General features: G+C 34.5%; 1 protein-coding gene and 1 long non-coding RNA gene across 2 annotated transcripts in view; both read left to right on the top strand.

The window, feature by feature from the left end:
• Positions 1-20,414, top strand: part of LOC309653147 — a 425,233-nt gene that overhangs the window by 187,664 nt on the left and 217,155 nt on the right. The window lies entirely within an intron of this gene.
• The window catches only part of LOC309653091 (charged multivesicular body protein 1B2), a 44,639-nt gene that overhangs the window by 13,054 nt on the left and 11,171 nt on the right, over positions 1-20,414 (top strand). Inside the window, exons 2-7 of the mRNA XM_082447472.1 lie at positions 7,488-7,585; positions 13,507-13,653; positions 14,037-14,105; positions 14,191-14,298; positions 17,523-17,566; positions 20,313-20,385. Of these exons, the coding sequence (XP_082303598.1) occupies positions 7,488-7,585; positions 13,507-13,653; positions 14,037-14,105; positions 14,191-14,298; positions 17,523-17,566; positions 20,313-20,385 (539 nt within the window). The remainder of the gene's footprint in view (positions 1-7,487; positions 7,586-13,506; positions 13,654-14,036; positions 14,106-14,190; positions 14,299-17,522; positions 17,567-20,312; positions 20,386-20,414) is intronic.

Raw genomic sequence — 20,414 nt, 5'->3', positions numbered from 1 at the left:
AAAAACGATCTTGCTGTGGTTTATGTCAAAGAGTGTTTTTCCTATGTTTTCCTCTAAAAGTTTTATAGTGTCTGGTCTTACATTTAAGTCTTTAATCCATTTGGAGTTTATTTTTGTGTATGGTGTTTGGTAGTGTTCTAATTTCATTCTTTTACATGTAGCTGTCCTGTTTTCCCAGCACCACTTATTGAAGAGGCTGTCTTTTCTCCTTTGTATATTCTTGCCTCCTTTATTAAAAATAAGGTGATCATATGTGCGTGGGTTAATCTCTGGGCTTTCTATCCTGTTCCATTGATCTATATTTCTGTTTTTGTGCCAGTACCATACTGTCTTGATTACTATAGCTTTGTAGTATAGTCAGAAGTCTGGGAGCCTGATTCCTTCAACTCTGTTTTTCTTTCTTAAGATTGCTTTGGCTATTCGGGTTCTTTTGTGTTTCCATATGAATTGTAAGATATTTTATTCTAATTCTGTGAAGAATGCCATAAGTAATTTGATAGGTATTGCATTGAATCTGTAGATTGCTTTGTGTAGTATAGTCATTTTCAAAATATTGATTCTTCCAATCCAAGAACGTGGTATATTTCTCCATCTGTTTATGTCATCTTTGATTACTTTCATCAGAGCTTTATAGTTTTCTGAGTACCAGTCTTCTGCCTCCTTAGGCAGGTTTTTTCCTAGGTATTTTATTCTTTTTGTTGCAGTGGTAAATGGGAGTGCTTCCTTAATTTCTCTATGTGTTTTTTCATTGTTGGTGTATAGGAATGCCAGAGATTTCTGTGCATTAATTTTGTATCCTGCAATCTTACCAAATTCATTGATTAGATCTAGTAGTTTTCTGGCGGCATCTTTAGGATTTTCTATGCATAGTATCATGTCATTGGCAAACAGTGACAGTTGTACTTCTTCTTTTCCAATTTGTATTCATTTTATTTCTTTTTCTTCCCTGATTGCTGTGCCAGGACTTCCAAAACTATGTTGAATAAGAGTGGTGAGAGTGGACATCTTTGTCTTGTTCCTGATCTTAGTGGAAATGCTTTCAATTTTTCACCATTGTGTTTGATGCTTGCTGTGGGTTTGTCATATATGGCCTTTATTATGTTGAGGTATGTTCCCTCTATGCCCATTTTCTGGAGATTTTTTATCATAAATGGCTGTTGAATTTTGTCAAAAGCTGTTTTACATCTATTGAGAAGATCCTATGGTTTTTATTCCTTAATTTATTAATGTGGTGTATCACATTGTTTGATTTGTGTATATTGAAGAATCCTTGCATCCCTGGAATAAATCCCACTTGATCATGGTTTATGATCCTTTTAATGTGCTGTTGGATTCTGTTTGCTAGTGTTATGTTGAGGATTTTTGCATCTATGTTCATCAGTGATATTGGTCTATAATTTTCTTTTTTTGTGGTATCTTTTTCTGGTTTTGGTATCAGGGTGATGGGGGCTTTGTAGAATGAATTTGAGAGTGTTTCTCCCTCTGCAGTTTTTTGGAAGCGTTTCAGAAGGATCGGTGTTAGCTCTTCTCTAAATGTTTCATAGAATTCACCTGTGAAGCCATTTGGTCCTGGACTTTTGTTTGTTGGAAGATTTTTAATTACAGTTTCAATTTCATTATTTGTGATAGGTCTGTTTATATTATCTAATTCTTCCTTGTTCAGTCTTGGAAAATTGTACCTTTCCAAGAATGTGTCCATTTCTTCGTGGTTGTCCATTTTATTGGCATATAGTTGTTTGTAGTAGTCTCTTATAATCCTTTGTATTTCTGCAGTGTCAGTTGTGATTTCTCCTTTTTCATTTCTAATTTTATTGATTTGCATCCCCTCTCTTTTTTCTTTTTTTTTTTTTTAATTAATTTATTTATTTTTTCTCTCTTTTTTTTTCTCTTCTCTTTTTTTCTTGATCAGTCTGGCTAAGGGTTTATCAATTTTGTTTATCTTCTCAAAGAACCAGCTTTTAGTTTCATTGATCTTTGCTATTGTTTTCTTCATTTCTATTTCATTTATTTCTGCTCTGTTCTTTATTATTTCTTTCCTTCTACTGTTTTTGGGTTTTCTTTGTTCTTCTTTCTCTAGCTGTTTTAAATGTAGGGTTAGATTGTTTATTTGAGATTTTTCTTTTTTCTTGAGGTGAGATTGAATTGCTATAAACTTCCCTCCTAGAAGTGCTTTTACTGCATCCCATAGGTTTGGGGTCATCGTGTTTTCATTGTCAATTTTTTCTATGTATTTTTTAAATTTCTTCTTTGGTTTCTTCAGTGATCTCTTGGTTATTTAGTAGTGCACTGTTTAGCCTCCTTGTATTTGTGTTTTTTACAATTTTTTTTCCTGTAATTGTTTTCCAATCTCATAGCGTTGTGGTCAGAAAACATGCTTGATATGATTTCAATTTTCTTAAATTTTTTGAGGCTTGATTTGTGACCCAAGATGTGATCTATCCTGGAGAATGTTTCGTGTGCACTTGAGAAGAAAGTGTATTCTGCCACTTTGGGGTGGAATGTTCTATAAATATCAATTAGATCTATCTTGTCTATTGTGTCATTTAAACTTGAGTTTCCTTATTTATTTTCTGTTTGGATGATCTGTCCGTTGGTTTAAGTGGGGTGTTAAAGTCCCCTACTCTTATTGTGTTGCTGTCAATTTCTCCTTTCATGGTTGTTAGCATTTGCCTTATGTATTGAGGTGCTCCTATGTTGGGTGCATTAACATTTATAATTGTTTTATCTTCTTCTTGGATTGTTCCTTTGATCATTATGTACTGTCCCTCCTTATCTTTTGTAACAGTCTTTATTTTAAAGTCTATTTTATCTGATATGAGTATAGCTACTCCAGCTTTCTTTTGATTTCCATTTGCATGGAATATCTTTTTCCATCCCTTCACTTTCAGTCTGTATGTGTCCCTAGGTCTGAAATGGGTCTGTTGTAGACAACATATATATGGGTCTTGTTTTTGTATCCATTCAGCCAGTCTGTGTCTTTTGGCTGGGGCATTTAATCCATTTACATTCAAGGTTATTATTGATGTATATGTTCCTATTATCATTTTCTTAATTGTTTTGGGTTTGTTTCTGTGAGTCTTTTTCTTCTCTTGTGTTTCCTGCTTCGAGAAGTTTCTTTAGCATTTGTTGTAAATCTGGTTTGGTGGTGCTGAATTCTCTTAGCTTTTGCTTGTCTGAAAAGCTTTTGACTTCTCTATTGAATCTGAATGAGATCCTTGCTGGGTAGAGTAATCTTGGTTGTAGGTTTTTCTCTTTCATCACTTTAAGTATATCCTGCCACCCCCTTCTGGCCTGCAGAGTTTCCACTGAAAAATCAGCTGATAACCTTATGGGGATTCCTTTATAGGTTATTTTTTTTTCCCTTGGTGCTTTTAATATTTTTTCTTTGAATTTAATTTTTGTTAGTTTGATTAATATGTGTCTTGGTGTGTTTTTCCTTGGGTTCATCCTGTATCGGACTCTCTGTGCTTCCTGGACTTGGGTGACTATTTCCTTTCCCATGTTAGGGACGTTTTCAACTATAATCTCTTCAAATATTTTCTCAGACCTTTTCATTTTCTCTTTGCCTTCTGGGACCCTTATAATTCAAATGTTGTTGCGTTTAGTGTTGTCCCAGAGGTGTCTGAGCTTGTTCTGAATTATTTTCATTCTTTTTTCTTTATTCTGCTCCTCAGCAGTTATTTCCACCATTTTGTCTTCCAGCTCACTTATTCATCCTTCTGCCTCAGTTATTCTGTTATTGATTCCTTCTAGTGTATTTTTCATTTCAGTTATTGTGTTGTTCATCTCTGTTTGTTTGTTCTTTAGTTCTTCTAGATCTTTGTTAAACATTTCTTGAATTTTCTCAATCTGTGCTTCCATTCTATTACTGAGATTCTGGATCGTTTTTACTATCATTACTCTGAATTGTTTTTCAGGTAGATTGCCCATTTCCTCTTCATTTATTTGGTCTTGTAGATTTTTACCTTGCTCCTTCATCTGTGGCATACTTTTTGCCATCTTATTTTATTTTACCTTTTTTTTTTGAGTGAAATTGTGCTCCTGTTTTACTGGTTGTTTGGCCTGAGGCTTCCAACACTGGAGTTTGTAGGCTACTGGGTAGAGCTGAGATGGGTCTTGGTGCTGAGATGGGGAGCTCTGTGAGACCTCACTCCTATGAATATTCCCTGGGGTCTGAGGTTCTCTGTTAGTCCAGTGGTTCAGACTCAGAGCTCCCACTGCAGTAGCTTCCGCCCAACCCCAGGCTTGCGAACCAAGATCCTGCAAGCTGGTTCACTCTGGGGTTCCTCCCATCTCCTTGGGCATTAGAATCCCCCACCAGCGGCCGGCAGGCTCCCTAGTTATGGGGAGACGCTAACTCCACGTCTTCCCACACCACCATCTTGACTCTGCCTCTCTGGATTGATTTTTATATGTCCTGCTTGGGATTGTTTTTTTGTTTGTTTGATTTTTTGTTTGTTTGTGCTTCTTGAGTCTAAAGATTTTATTCTCATCAGTTATGGAAGATTCTCAAGTATTATCTCTTTGAATGTAACATTTTGCATATTGTCTTTATTATGTCTTTGTGGTATTGCAGATATTAGACCTTTTTATTCTGTTTTCTTTATTTCTTGTCCTCTCTTTCATATTAACCTTATTTTTTCACTGCAATCTTAATTCAGATCTATAGTCGGTTTGCTAATTTTCTCCTCAGCTTTGTCTAATTTTCTTTTATCTAGTTTGCTCCACCCCCAGCTGTGAGCCAAGGCCCATAATGACAGTTAACCTTGTCATCTCTTCTTCCTTTGCCAGCTGATAAGACTTCTTTCTATCTCACCCTTATGCTAATGTTGTAGCTTTCAAGGTTCTAGGTTTATTCAGAAAATTCATTTCCAGCATCTCATCTAGTGGGCTCCATAGGGGGCTTTGTCTTCAGGGGCTTCAGTGCTTACCTACTACTGATATTTACTTCTTCCTCCTTGTTTCTGTCTCCTGAGGATTTTCCTTCCATTTTTACAATGTAAGCTCTGTATTTAAAAGGGCATTTGTTGTAGTTTATCCAGTATTTCAAGGTGTTTTTATAAATGTGTAGGCCTCCATATTAATGGAAGTGGTTAATGTATTTTTAGGATGAAGGGGGAAAAGCTTTATGGTATTAAATGGACTTTTGCAATGGATCTCCTATTAATATTTTTGGCTAATATTTTATATCATGATCATTCTTAACCATTAATATTAAATTAGAGTTGGCTATAGTAGGCATTCAGTAGTCAGTCCTCAGTATTTGCAGTTTGTAGTAAATTTCAGGTTTAAGGGAAACTGAAATCATTCTTTAAAAACAACAATGAATATATAAATTATATGAATTCATCTAAAATAGTTGGCTTCTTAATTCAGCTTTTAACAATAGTGACTTTTTCTACAGAGACAGCAATCCTATTTGGGAGATGATTTGAAAAATAAAAAATTCATTACTTTTTCCTTTATTTCCATCTATCTCAGTGATTCAGATTCTCTGCAGGGTTCGATTTTGCCCCCCTCCCCAGGTAGCATTTGACAATGTCTGGAGACATTTTTGTTGTTGTAATTCGGGGAACAGAGGGGTTGCTAGTGTCATCTAGTGGGTAAAGGCCAGGAATGCTGATAAACTTCATAGAATACATAGGACATCCCCCACAACAAAGTATTATCTAGCCCAAAATATCAGTAGTGCTTAGGTTAAAAACCCTATTTATAAAAGGAGCTATAATTTTCTCAGTTACCTAGCTGAAATTGATAAATCTTACTTTAAAATGTAACGTATATGACACATTAAAACTACCCAGAAATTCATACACATATACTTATTTTCTTAACAATTCTAGTTATATCTGTTGTTGATGAAAAATACTCACGGTAGCAAGTTATCCCTCTCATTATCCATAAATATAAGGTGTTAAATTAGAACCATGAAGCCTTTGAGAGATGAACAAGGTTAATTTATGGTTTAGCTTTGGTAAATAATCGAATAATACTTATTTTCTGATAGTGATATAATCAAACCAACAGTTAGCTCTTTAAACTATATAGTGTATGTGTGCCTTTCAAAAAAATGAACCCTGCATCCTTTATAAATGTGCCAAAGAAATATAGAATCAGGGTTTAAAAAAAAATAGATTTTACCTTTTTCTAAAGGGCAGAAAACACATAGAATCATTCTTAATAGTGATTTAATCATGATACAAAGCAGTTGGTTTTGAAATAATCCACATTGCTTTGTCAGATTCATGTGCATTACTTCATATTTGTTTTTGCTTGTGTCATGAAAATGGAAGATTTGTGGTATTGCTTATTTGGGTCTTATTCCCATTATATTTTTGTCGTTTTTAATTAAAAATGTTTAATCTTAAAATAGTTTTAGACTTAAAGAGAAATTGCAAAAATAGTACAGAGATTTCTTTTATTCCCTTTACCAAGCTTCTCCTAATGTTAACACCTTACATGAACATAATCATCAACCAAAGGAAATCCACATTACTACAATATTAACTAAACTACAGACCTTACTTGGATTTCACCAGTTTTTCCCCTAATGTCCTTTTTCTGTTTCAGAATCCAATCACGCATTGCATTTAGTTGGCATGGCTCCTTCGTCTTCTCCATTCTGTAACAGTTCTTCAGTCTTTCTTTGCTTTTCACGAACTTGACACTTGACAAGAACACTGGTCAGTTATATCTTACATAGAATGTCTCTCTCAGTTCAGGATTGCCTGACGGTTTCTCTGGAGTAAATTGAGGTTATGTTTTTGACAACACCACCATATAAGTATGCTGTACTCTTTCCAGTTCATCATTTCAGAAGGTAAATGGTGTTGAAATGTTTTATTACTGGTGATATTATCCTTGGTAAGGTGGTATCTGCCAGATTTCTCTACTATAAAGTTGTTCTTTTTCCCTTTGTAATTAATCTTTCTTGCCATTACTTTAATTTTTAAAATTTTAATTTTATATTGGAGTATGGTTGATTTACAGTGTTGTGTTAGTTTCAGGTGTACAGCCAAGTGATTTAGTTATACATATATTCTTTTTCAGATTCTTTTCCCATATAGGTTATTACAGAGTATTGAGTAGAGTTCCCTGTGCTATACAGTAGGTCCTTGTTGATTATCTATTTTATATATAGTAGTGTGTATGTTAATCTCAAACTCCTAATTTATCCCTCCCCCCACCTTTCCCCTTTGATAACCATAAGTTTGTTTTAATAGAAATAATTAGGTTTCTTAAAATTTTTAAGTTTTATTTATTTCTTTTTCTTATTTTCTTCTAAAATTATTTCTTAAAATAATTAACTTAATTTTAACAGAAAACAAATGTGGAAGAGATAAAAATTGTTCTGTTTCCTCAAATACTTTGTGAATATTTGGTTTAAATAGCATAATCTTATAAGTTTTATAATTTTAACATCTTGTTTTCAGGTAGTTAGGTTGGGAAATGACTTTTTTTTTTAAAACCTTAACATATAATTTCAGAACACCTATTTAACTTGAAGTTTGCTGCAAAAGAACTTAATAGGAATGCCAAGAAATGTGATAAAGAAGAAAAGGCTGAAAAGGCCAAGATTAAAAAGGTAAGTAATTTTTAATCTTTTTACTTTTTTTAAACTCATGAAATGAGCACAGTTATATGATGGAAGAGTGGTTGTTTTAGTTTATTTTACATTGAAGAAAGATTACTGGCTTTAGCATTTTAAGCCAAATATCTATTTAAGTAAATTATTTATTATCTGACATAATTAATAATGGCTTTTTTGTTTATTTCTACTTATGTGTACAAGTATGGCTCATAACACAGAGTATAACTGTACTGTTATCTAACTGTTCTATTGCCTACATCTAATGACTGTCCTTTGGTTTGTAGCCAGAACCACTGTTACTGAGAAGTATAAAGCCTGTATGTAAGAATAATATTTCACATTTTTAGGCTCATTTGAATTTCTGTAGTCTCTAAAGTTTTTTTTTTTTAACATCTTTATTGGAGTATAATTGCTTTACAATCATGTGTTAGTTTCTGCTGTATAATGAAGTGAATCAGCTATATGTATACATATATCCCCACATCCTCTCCCTCTTGCGTCTCCCTCCCACCCTCCCTATCCCACCCCTCTAGGTGGTCACAGAGCACCCAGCTGATCTCCCTGTGCTATGCGGCTGCTTCCTACTAGCTACTTTATGTTTGATAGTATATATATGTCAGTGCTACTCTCTCACTTCGTTCCAGCTTACCCTTCCCCTCCCCGTGTCCTCAAGTCCATTCTCTACGTCTGCATCTTTATTCCTGTCCTGCCCCTAGGTTCATTAGAATCTTTTTTTTTTTTTAGATTCCATATATATGTGTTAGCATACAGTATTTGTTTTTCTCTTTCTGACTGACTTCATTCTGTATGACAGACTCTAGGTCCATCCCCCTGACTACAAATAACTCAATTTCATTTCTTTTTATGGCTGAGTAATATTCCATTGAATATAAGTTTTATATATACATAGTACATAGCATTAATGTATATTGTGACTTGTGTATTGTGTATTTGCTAGGATTCATAGGACTCAGCATATAGTTGGACTCATGGCTATGACATATTACACTAAAGGAAACAAAGGGAAAACACATGGGGCGATGTCTGAAGGAATCCAGGCTTCAGCTTCCAAGAGTCCTCAGTGGAATCACCCAGGACAAGCTTAATTCCTGCAGCAACAAATTGTGACAACATGTGTTATATGTTGTCTACCAAGGAAGTTCTCCTGTGACTAGGAGTCCAAGGCTTTTATTGGTAGTCACGCAGGGATCCTCTGCCTAGCACACACCAAAATTCCAGTCTCCCAGAAGGAAATCCAGTGTTTGGCATAAACCACATTGTTTGTATAGAGAGTTTAGGCACAGTGAGCCACTCTTAACTGTTCTGGGAAAGATGGAAACCTTCCCCAAATCCAAGTTCCTAGATGCTAGTTACATGCCAAACTTGCAAATAGACCTTTTGAAGGACAGCAGACTCAGGCTTGCTGTGTTAATTCTTATCTGCACATGTGTATTTATATATCTATTTTTAATATTTTTTTAACTTACTCTGATCTTTGGTAATAGCGTATATCCTACCCTTAAATTGAGTCACTTTGGGTATTTTGTCTATGCTCTTAATAGAGAAAACTTTATGGGAAGAAAACTTTCAGAAAAGGAGATAGAAATAGGCTGAGTTAGAAGAAAAAATACTTAAAATTGATGTATTAGCATCATCCTTTTCTAAAAGTATAAGCCCAACTATTGCAAGGAAAGAGAAAGCATAAAAAAGATTTTGGTGTAACATTTTTGTATATTGAGGAAACTAGAAATAATCTAAAAATAATTTTTGAATTTATAAATCTCAGGCAAGTACAGCAGTATTAAAATATGCATATTCCCAACAAACAAAGTCCAGGCCCAGATGGTTTTACTGGTGAATTATACCTGACATTTAAAGAATTAAAGTACACCTTTGAACAACACAGGTTTGAACTTCACAGGTCCACTTGTACACAAATTTTTTTCAACAAAGACGTACTATAGTACTACACTATTCGTGGTCAGTTGAATCCGCAGATGCAGAACTGTAGATACAGAAGGCCAACTGTAAAGTTATACATGGATTTTTGACTGAGTGGGGGTTGGCACCCCTAGCCCCATGTTTTTCAAGGGTCAACTGTAATACCAATCAACCTCAAACTCACTCATCCAAAAAATTAAAGAGGAGGGGACACATCCAAACTCACTTTATGAGGCCAGCATTACCCTGATACCAAAACCAGACAAGGAAACTACAAGAAAAGAACATTATAGGCCAATATCCCTGATGAACATAGATGTAAAAATCCTCAACAATATAGTAGCAAACCAAATTCAACAATGCATTAAAAGGGTCATACACCATGATTAAATGGAATTTATTCCAGGGATGTGGGGATGGTTCACCATCCACAAGTCAATCAGGGTGATACACCACATTAACAAAATGAAAGATAAAAATCATATAATCATCTCAGTAGATGCAGAAAAGGCATGTGACAAAATTCAACATTCATTCATGATAACAGCTCTCAACAAAGTGGATATAGGGGGAATGTACCTCAACATAATGAAAGCTATAGATGACAAGCCCACAGCTAACATCATACTCAAGGGAGAAAAGCTAAAAGGTTTTCCTCTAAGATCAAGATAAGGATGCTGACTTTTACCACTTCTATTCCACATACTGCTGGAAGTCCTAGCCAGAGCAATTAGGCAAGAAAAAGAAATAAAAGACATCCAAATCAGAAAGGAAGAAGTAAAACTGTCTCTATTAGCAGATAACATGATATTACATATAAAAAACCCATGGCATTATATATAGAAGAATCCGCCAAAAAACCATTAGAATAAACAGATGCAGTAAAGTTGCAGGGTACAAAATCAATATACAAAAATCAGTTGTGTTTCTATAACTAATAATGAACTATCAGAGAAATTAAGAAAACAATCCTATTTACAATTTCATTAAAAATAAAATACCTAGGGAAACTTAACCAAGGACATGAAAGACTACACTGAAAACTATAAGACATTGATGAAAGAAATTGAAGAAGACACAAATAAATGGAAAGATATTCCATTCTCATGGGTTGGGACAATTAATATTGTTAGAATGTCCATACTGCTCAAAGCAATCTACAAATTCAGTGCAATCCCTATCAAGATGCCAATGGCATTTTTCACAGAAATAGAACAAATAGTCCTAAATTTTGTATGGAACCACAAAAGACTCTGAATATCCAAGGCCATCTTGAGAAAGAAGTCTCAAACATCATGCTTCCTGATTTCAAACTATATTACCAAGCTGTAGTAAATGAAACAGTGTGATATTGACATAAAAACAGACACATAGATCAATGAAACAGAATAGAAAAATCAGAAATAAACGCACACATTTATGGTAATTTATTTGCAACAAAGGACCCAAGAATATACAATGGGGAAAGGACAGTCTCTTCAGTAAATAGTGTTGGGAAAGCTGGACAGCCACATGCAAAAGAATAAAACTGGGCCACTGTCTTACAACATATACAGCAGTTATCTCAAAATGGATTAAAGACTTGAACTTTAAACGTGAAGTCATAAAACTCTAGAAGAAAATGTAGATGGTAAACTCCTTGACACTGGTCTTGGCAGTGATTTTTTGGAATTGACACCAAAAACAGAGGCAACAAAAGCAAAAATAAACAAGTGGGACTACATCAAACAAAAAAGCTTCTGCACAGCAGAGGAAGCCATGAAAAAATTTAAAAGGCAACTTACTGAGTGGGAGAAAATATTTGAAAACCATACAGCTGATAAGGGGTTTATATCTGAAATATGTAAATAATTTATACAAGTCAAAAGGAAAATACCAAACAATCTGATTTAAAAATGTGTAGAGGATCTGAATATACATCTTTCATAAAAAGACATACCAATTTGCCAACAGGTACATGAAAATGTTCTCAATATCACTCATCATCAGAGAAATGCAAATCAAAACACAATAAGATATCACTTCACACCTGTTAGAATGACTGTCATCAAAAAGACAAAAAGCAAAAAGTGTTGGAGAGGTTGTGGAGCAAAGGGAACCCTTGTGCACTGTTGGTGGGAATATAAATTGGTGCAGCCACTATGGAAAACAGTATGGAGGTTCCTTGAAAAATGAAAATTAGAACCCACCATATAGTCCAGCAATTCCACTTCTGGGTATTTATCTGAAGGAAACAAAAACACTAACTCAAAAATATATGTGCACCCCCATGTTCATCGCAGCATTATTTACAATAGCCAAGACATGAGGGGCTTCCCTGATGGCGCAGTGCTTAAGAATCCACCGGCAAATGCAGGAGGCATGGGTTCAAGCCCTGGTCCGGGAAGATCCCACATGCTACGGAGCAACTAAGCCAATGTGCCGCAAGTACCAAGCCTGTGCTCTAGAGCCCGTGAGCCACAACTACTGAGCCCACATACCACAACTGCTGAAGCCTGCATGCCTAGAGCCCATGCTCCACAACAAGACAAGCCACCGCAATGAGAAGCCCGCACACCGCAACGAAGACCCAATGCAGCCAAAAATAAATAAAATAAATTAATTTTTTAAAAAAGACATGAAAACAACCTAAGTGTCCATCAATGGATGAATGGAAAAAGAAAATTTGGAATATATATATATATATATAAAGTCGAATATTATTCACCCATAAACAAGAAGGAAATCCTGCCATTTGCAACAACATGGATGGACCTTGAGCATATTATGCTAAGTGAAGTAAGTCAGAGAGAGAAAGGCAAATTCCATGTGATCTAACTTATGTGGAATCCTAAAAAAAAACTCACGGATAAAGAGAATAGATTTGTGGTTGCCAGAGGAAGGAGGTGGGGGGTGTGTGTGAAATGGGTGAAGATGGCTGAAAGGTACAAGCTATCAGTTATAAAATAAGTCCTGGGGATATAATGTGCAGTGTGGTGACTACAGTTAATAATACTTTATTGTATATTTGAAAGTTGCTAAGAGATCTTAAAAGTTCTCATCACGAGAAAAAAATTGTAGCTATATGTGGTTATGGATGTTAACTAGGAAAAAAAACTTGGAAAGTGTTTGAGGTTGCATATACTAATGTATTTATCACATTGGTGTTTATATTATTGAAGAATTGGAAACAAACTAAATACCCAGCAATCAGGGATCTTAATTGAACCATGTGCTCTAATTTCAGTCACTTATGTACTCTATCGATTTTGCTATACTGGGGTACCATCTGAGCTATTTAACATTTTTCTTTAAATTGACTTTTAACTTCACACCTGGCCATAGCTATTACAGTATAGCAGAAAGCATGGATCTGTGCTAGTTATACCCATTTCAGATACACATTTAAATAAATTCATGCTTAAAATGAAGATACTTATGTCTGTGTAACATCTAAAATCATTTTATGTACTATCAGTAGTGTTTGTACCACACACGAGGAAAGCCCTGATTAATGGTACATCCATACAACACAGTCTTTTTTTTTTCTTTCAACACAGTCTTTAGAGTGATGATGTAGTTATATATTTATTGACTTAAAAAATTTTAATTAGGTGAGAAAACAGTATGCTCTGATGCATGTACTCTTGTAATTTATATTGTAATATTTCAATAAATAGGTTTATGTACTTTGAATACTTTATACTGAAATATTAATAGTGGTAATGGCTGAGTGATTATGGGAAAATTTTTAAACTTTATATTCTAATTTCTTAAAATGTTAATGAGTATATATCTTTTAATCATAAATAAAAAATTAAAGGACTATAAATTCTCCTTTTATTTCCTAAAAATACTAATTGTAAAAGCTCTTAAATATTAAAAATATGTTAGTTGGGCATTGTTTTCCTCTTTCTAAAATATCTGTACTTAAGCTCCCTATATTTACTTTTGGTGTTTATCTTCACTGTCTACTTTTGCTCTGTTTAAAACAGGCCATTCAGAAAGGCAATACAGAAGTTGCAAGAATACATGCTGAAAATGCAATCCGCCAGAAGAACCAAACAATTAATTTCTTGAGAATGAGTGCTAGGGTTGATGCTGTGGCAGCCAGAGTTCAAACTGCAGTAACAATGGGCAAGGTAAGCCTTAATATCTGTAAATAATAGGAACTCTTGATTTAAGTTATTGGAGGTATTAAGAATTGTCAGAAATCTAAATCTACTGCAAAGTGCTACAAGGGTACTGGCCTTCCTGGGCAGGAGAAAGATAGTCAAAATGCTTAGTGAGGAAAATGATTTTGGCAGTGGCTTTTCAGCTAAGGTCGAAATAGTTGTCTTCCAATGAATAGTCAAAGATAAAAGATAGTCGATGCCTAGACCAGAAATACATAGCGTACTTTTACTGTTAAGGAAGCGGTAGATAAATTTTATAAGATGATCTACAAGTAATATAAGAAACTACATAAATTTTGAGGTTGTTTATATTATAGGATTCTCAGTCTTTTTTTTTATACTCCCAATAGGTAACCAAGTCCATGGCAGGTGTAGTTAAGTCTATGGATGCTACATTGAGGAGTATGAACCTTGAAAAGGTAAAAAAAATAAATAAATAAATTGATGTTCAGATAGTATCTTTTCAGAGTAAGATTTTTCTTATGACCATATTTCTTTTTGCAGATTTCTGCCCTGATGGACAAATTTGAACAGCAGTTTGAAACACTGGATGTTCAAACGCAACAAATGGAAGACACAATGAGTAGTACTACAACCCTAACAACACCACAAGTAAGAATAGTTTCTCTACTTACACTAACTTTTAAAAATTACCCAACTTCAAAATATAATGGCTTTGTGAACCTAAATCATCTCTAGAATGTGAAGTAACCATGGTATATCCCCAAAATGCAAGTAGGAAGTTATGCTCTGACCCTGGATTCCTAAGGACATGTTAGAAGATGACATTTCCTATCTTGTTTTGAAGTTCTAAGAATTATTATAGGTCACATGTCTAGAGAGTATGGAACTTGGTTCTGCCCTGCTGCCAGTGGTCCTTATTGATAAAAGCATTGAACTAGAGACTCACTGAGGCCAGTGGGTATTAGGTATTATCCTAACACCAGTTAAGTCATCTCATTGCAGATATTCTGCTTCCTGCCTACTCTTTAAGTATGTTATTAGGCACAGATCACAGATGAACAAATAGTAAATTACAAGATAAATTATTTTTCAGAAAACTAGGATGTTTTCTAGGATGTTGTTGAATCTGCAACTTAGAGATGTGCTACAGAGAAAATTAAATTTGAAACTAGTTTGGATGTCACGTAAGCCAGAAATAAAGTTTTTGTGAAACTTGAATATTAAAAGAGAAGATTTATATCGTTATCACTCTTCTTTTTGATCCCAGCACCTATCACATGGTTCATCAAATAAACAAAATCTTGTTATCACTACATAAGATGATAATATGGATAATTTACAAAATAGGTTAGGAGAAAAATCAATAGCCATCCATCAAAATTTTACTGAAGGTGATGCCTTTCACTAAGAGGTAAATAATAAGAGAACAAGCTTATACTCAGGTTTTAGAGTTAAGAAGAAAGTATTCATGTGTATGTCTTATAGAGAGCATATATTTAGCCATTACTTTTATACCTCCTCCAGAGCCTTGCTTCCCCAAAGCGTGGTGCAAAAATCAGGAACATCTGTATCATCTGGGAGTTTATTAGGAATGCAGAAACTCAGACCCTATCCACAGATATATTGAATTGGAATCATTTTAATAAGATTTACAGGTGATATTTATGCCCTGATTTTGAGAAGCACTGTCCTAGAGTTTCTGATTCTTATTCAGGCACCTTAGGTGATTTCCAGGTGATTTTATGGTCAAGATTAGGAAAACAAGGGGACTGGAAAAATGACTTGAAGTCAGGACACTTGGATTTCTAATCCCTACTCTGCCAATAATTAAGTTTGGGACCTTAAGATACTCACTACCTTGGGCCTCAGTATTCATAGCTGTAAAATGTAGGGTTGGATTTGATGATATCTAAATGCCTTTTAGCTCTGAAAAATCTTGAGATTCATTCACCTAACATTTGTTAAGCACCTTCTCCGGTTTCAGGTATTGTGCTAGGTGCTGGGGATATTCAAGTATATACAAAACATTTTTCATAAAGAGTCAACCAAAATTTACAACAGAAATGGACATGCTAGATGCCCAAATTCTCATACCTTGCTATTGAGTAATTAGAATTTAAATTGGCATATTCACTTTGGAAAAGCAATGCAGTAATATCTACAGTCCATTCTTAACATAGCAGCCAGAGCAATCCTGATAAAACAAGTCAGATCATGTCATTCTTCTGCTCAGAACCCTTCAGTGGCTCTACATGTCTCTCAAAATAAAAGCCAAATTCTTTATGGTGGGCTATAGTGCCCTCTAGGATCTGCCTCATCCTGCTTCTCTGACCTTATCTCCTGTTATTGCTCATCACTCTACTAAGATATTGGCCTCTTTGTTATTTCTCAAACACACCATGTACATTTGTTCCTCAAAGCCATTCACTTGCAGGTTCCTCTCCCTGAATATTCTTCATCTGTCTTGCACTCATCCTCATTGCCCACTCCCCCATCTCCTTCAGTTCTTTGTTCAAATGTCATTTTCTCAGTGAGGTCTTTTATGATCATCCTACTTAGAAGTACACCAGTGGCACATCCACCGTGTGCTGTACTCCCTATCTACCATCCCTGCTTTATTTTTCTTCATTGTACATACCACCTTCTAATAAACCACATAATTTAAAAAGTTTTTATTTGCCCCTCCCTTTCATGTGCACACACTAGAATGTAAGCTTAATGAAGGCAGAGATATTTTTAATTATTTTTGTTTACTGATGTATCCCTAGCACTTAAAATGATATCTGGCATAAAGTAGGTGCTCAGTTAATATTTGTTGAATAAATCAGAGTATATGAAAATGCATGTGACCTGTAACCTAGTACTTCTATTTTTAAATTTATACACAAAAAACCTACATGTGTATAAACATACTTCTACATAAGAATGTTCATTGCACTATTGTCTATAATCAGGAGAAATTAGGGGAAAATGTCTAAATGTCCAGAAATAAAATGGATAAATACAATTGAGAGTATTTTATATTACAGTACTATACAGGAGTGAAAGTTAATGAACTAGAGCTCTAGATCTCAATATAATTAGATCTTATAAGGTTGAATTAAAAAAACAAGTTGCAGAATAGTATACTTAGTATAATGCCATTTAAGTAAATTTTAAAAACACAATGATATTTTAGATATGAAGTAAAAACAACACAATCTAAATGCACAGAAGTATTTGATCTATTATTTTCTGAACTTCTTTATATTTTGAAGGTGAATGAAAGACAAGAGAGACTAAGGCCCAACAGCATTATTAGAGGTTTGCTTAAAATGTGGCACCTTGTGGTAGAGCTGTAACTACATCTTAGAGCTCCTACCTGTATGTTCAAAATATTTTAAATAAGTTAAAAACAAGTTTTTTTTAATTAATTGGACTCTATTCCCTGAGAACTCCTGTACTGTTGTAAATATCTCAATACTTATATTTTATTCATCTCTAGATACTTTGAAAAGCTTAATATCAAATTTGCATCAACTAGCAGAAAGGACAGTTATGATTAATCTAAAATTTAAATCTATTACATTTTAAATACGAGCAAAGTTGGTTTGCTCCATTAGAGAGCTACATTACTCAGACTCAAATTATATGTGAATATCACTGTGAATATTTTTCACATAACCTCATAGTTTAAGGCTTTATAATTTAACATTATTCATAAATAAATCATTTTATGAGATAATTCAGCTCCCTCTGGTGGTAAAAAAAATTTTTTTAACTTTCTTTTAAAAACTGTAGGTCAGTTCCCCCTTTTTCAACCTAGGTCAGAAACAAAATCTACCCAAAAAGCAAATACCATTCAAATACAAATTCTCATTTTTTTATTCTAGAACCAGGTGGATATGCTGCTTCAAGAAATGGCAGATGAAGCTGGGTAAGAAATTATTCAGATGCTTTTGAATAATCTTGATTTAATATCTACAAGTCCTACAATTATGTAATGTGGATAAAAATATTTGTCTTTACCACCAATGGTCAGAGTTAGGTTTTTGATCCTAGAATTTAGTGCTTCAAGGACCTTTGGAACATCCAGCTCTTTGTCATGCACATAAAAATGTGACTTTGTTCCAGTCATCTTAGTATTTTCTTAAAAATCTCTGGAGATAGATTCGGTTAGTGTGTGATAAGAAATGAAGGAAGGTGACTGAGGGAGGCAGGAGTGTTTAAAAAGTTTCCTCTGTACCGTCTGTGTTCAGCATATATCAAATGTTTAATTTTTTTTAATAGGATCTTCCAAAAGAATTCTACTATGATCAGGCCATTAAGTCTTAAGCCCAGTTTGAGTCCTGCAAACTGAGCAATATGTGCAAAACGTCCAAGGAGTTCAAAAGATGGCAACATTTCATTGTTGCAGATGGTTATTTGTTGTTTAAAAAAGTAAATAATTAACACCCTTTCTGGCACAGCTATTAGAAATAGGGTATCTGTTAGGCTATTTATTTTAGGCTCTTCATGTTTGAGGGGAATGACTTGACTGTAATATTATCTGTGCTACAGAAGTCTTGTTATATCAGTATTCTCTGGTATTTTACTTAGTTCAAGAGAACATTATAGTAAATAATTAAAAATATTTTTTTCAAAGATAAGGATTACAACTGGGTGATACTAAAGTTTTATGCTTTATCTTCAAAGGTAGAGTAATAGGTTGAAATAAGGTTCTTGAAGACACCTGGAAAATAGAGTTGATGAATATTATTCTAGTGTCGAAACTAATGCTTAATTAGAAAGAACTTAATTAGTTATCAGCTCTTTAGTTCACTGATGTATCTCTCATTAGTGAATTAAAACCTAGGTTAATAAATCAGGTTTGCAATATTTGAGAACAGGGCCGGAGGGTAGGTGGTATACTATTTTGCTTTGTTAGTATCCTAATATAGCCCATATACCAACAAGGAGTTAGTAAGAAGGATGATTTTTAAGTATTATAGGAGAGACTAAGGCATGTGTAAGAAGACTCCATTTTATTAATATGAGGCTAAGAACTTGTTTCTGTTTGTACCAAAGACGAAATAAGAAGATTGGGCTTGAAAATAGAGCAAGGGAGGTCTTGTAAAACGAATATTGCCGTATCACAGCCTTACTGACTCTCAGTAGAAATCAAGTTCAGAAGACAACTTTTTTATAAGATTTAGAATAGGATTTCTCAAACTTGACACTGTTGACATTTTGGGCTAATAATCCTAGGGGCTGTCCTATGTATGTAGGATGTTTAGTAGTGTCCCTGGCATCTACCCACAAGTAATATCACCCCTCCCCCCAGGTGTGACAGCCAAAAATGTCTCCATACATTGACAAATGTTCCTTGAGTGTAGGGAGCCAAAATCGAGTGATTATTTCTGTCAATAATGGGTGGCGACTGGAGCAGTAGAAATAAGTAGAACCATTGATGTCAAAATACCCATCCTTATAGATGTTTAAGTATAGCAAAATTCTGTTTTAGTATAGCAAAATTTTAGTATACCATATCTTTACCTTTTAAATAACAGTCTGTCTCTAGAATCTCCTAATGATGAAGTTACTGTATTCACTGTAGTGTTTTCAAACTGGAGTTGGCATACACTCGTCTAGAGACAGGCAGAAAGAGTAGTTTGTATCCTACAGGAGTATTTATAATGGAGATTAAAATCGTGGACTTGGAAGGAGACAAACCTGGATTTGAATCCTATCTGTCACTAGAGTGATCTTGGGCAAGCGTACTTAACTTTTCTAAACTTCAGTTATATGGGTAGATGCAAGTAATGATTTCTAGCAAGGGTAGCTCAGGATCTAAACACTGAACTTGAAGTTAGCTCAAATGTTAGATATGGATATTGATCCTGAGGCTACATATGTCTAGCCTGTTTTATCTTTTTTTGGCACATTAATTTTCTTTACAGTAGAAGACATATAGTAATCTCCAGTAAATTCAGTACATTGGATAACCATTGTTTTGGTCTTTCTTTTTCTTCAGATGACCAGATCATTATCCTATATTTTATTCACTTTTCTATCATAAGATTATCATCCACATGGGGTTGCCACTAGGGCTCAACAAAAACTCTTTAAAATTAGTAATTAATTTATCCTAAGGTGGACATTCAGAATATGTATTTTTTTAATTAATTCATTTATTTATTTTTGGCTGCATTGGGTCTTTGTGCTGTGCATGGGCTTTCTGTAGTCGTGGCGTGGGGGGGGGGCTACTCTTCGTTGCAGTGCGAGGGCTTCTCATTGCGGTGGCTTCTCTTGTTGTGGAGCACCGGCTCTGGGCACGTGGGCTCTAGAGCGCAGGCTCAGTAGTTGTGTCACACGGGCTTAGTTGCTCCGCTGCATGTGGGATATTCCAGGACCAGGGATCGAACCCATGTCCCCTGCACTGGCAGGCGGATTCTTAACCACTGCACCACCAGGGAAGTCCCCAGAATATTTTTAAGTTCTATTTGCATCTATAAAATTGAACCGGTATTATGTTTATTTAAATTAAGGTAAAATGCTAGGTAGAATATTCAAATTTGCAATAAGCATGTTTTTGTAATTTTTGTTTTGTTATTTATAAAAACAATTATAAGCTTGTTATAATTAGATAAGGAGCAAAATGCTTATATTAACATTCATTTATGTTAATTATTTTAAAATTGTAGCCTTGATCTCAGTATGGAACTACCACAAGGTCAAACAGGTTCTTTTGGCACAAGTGTTACTTCCATGGAACAGGTAGAAGTTGGATTTTATCTTGATTTGTA

The sequence above is a fragment of the Balaenoptera physalus genome, assembly GCF_965194825.1.
Source record: "Balaenoptera physalus genome assembly, chromosome: X".
Lineage (NCBI taxonomy): Eukaryota > Metazoa > Chordata > Mammalia > Artiodactyla > Balaenopteridae > Balaenoptera > Balaenoptera physalus.
The sequence above is the reverse complement of the archived record's forward strand: the minus strand, read 5'-3'. Positions and strand labels throughout refer to the sequence as shown.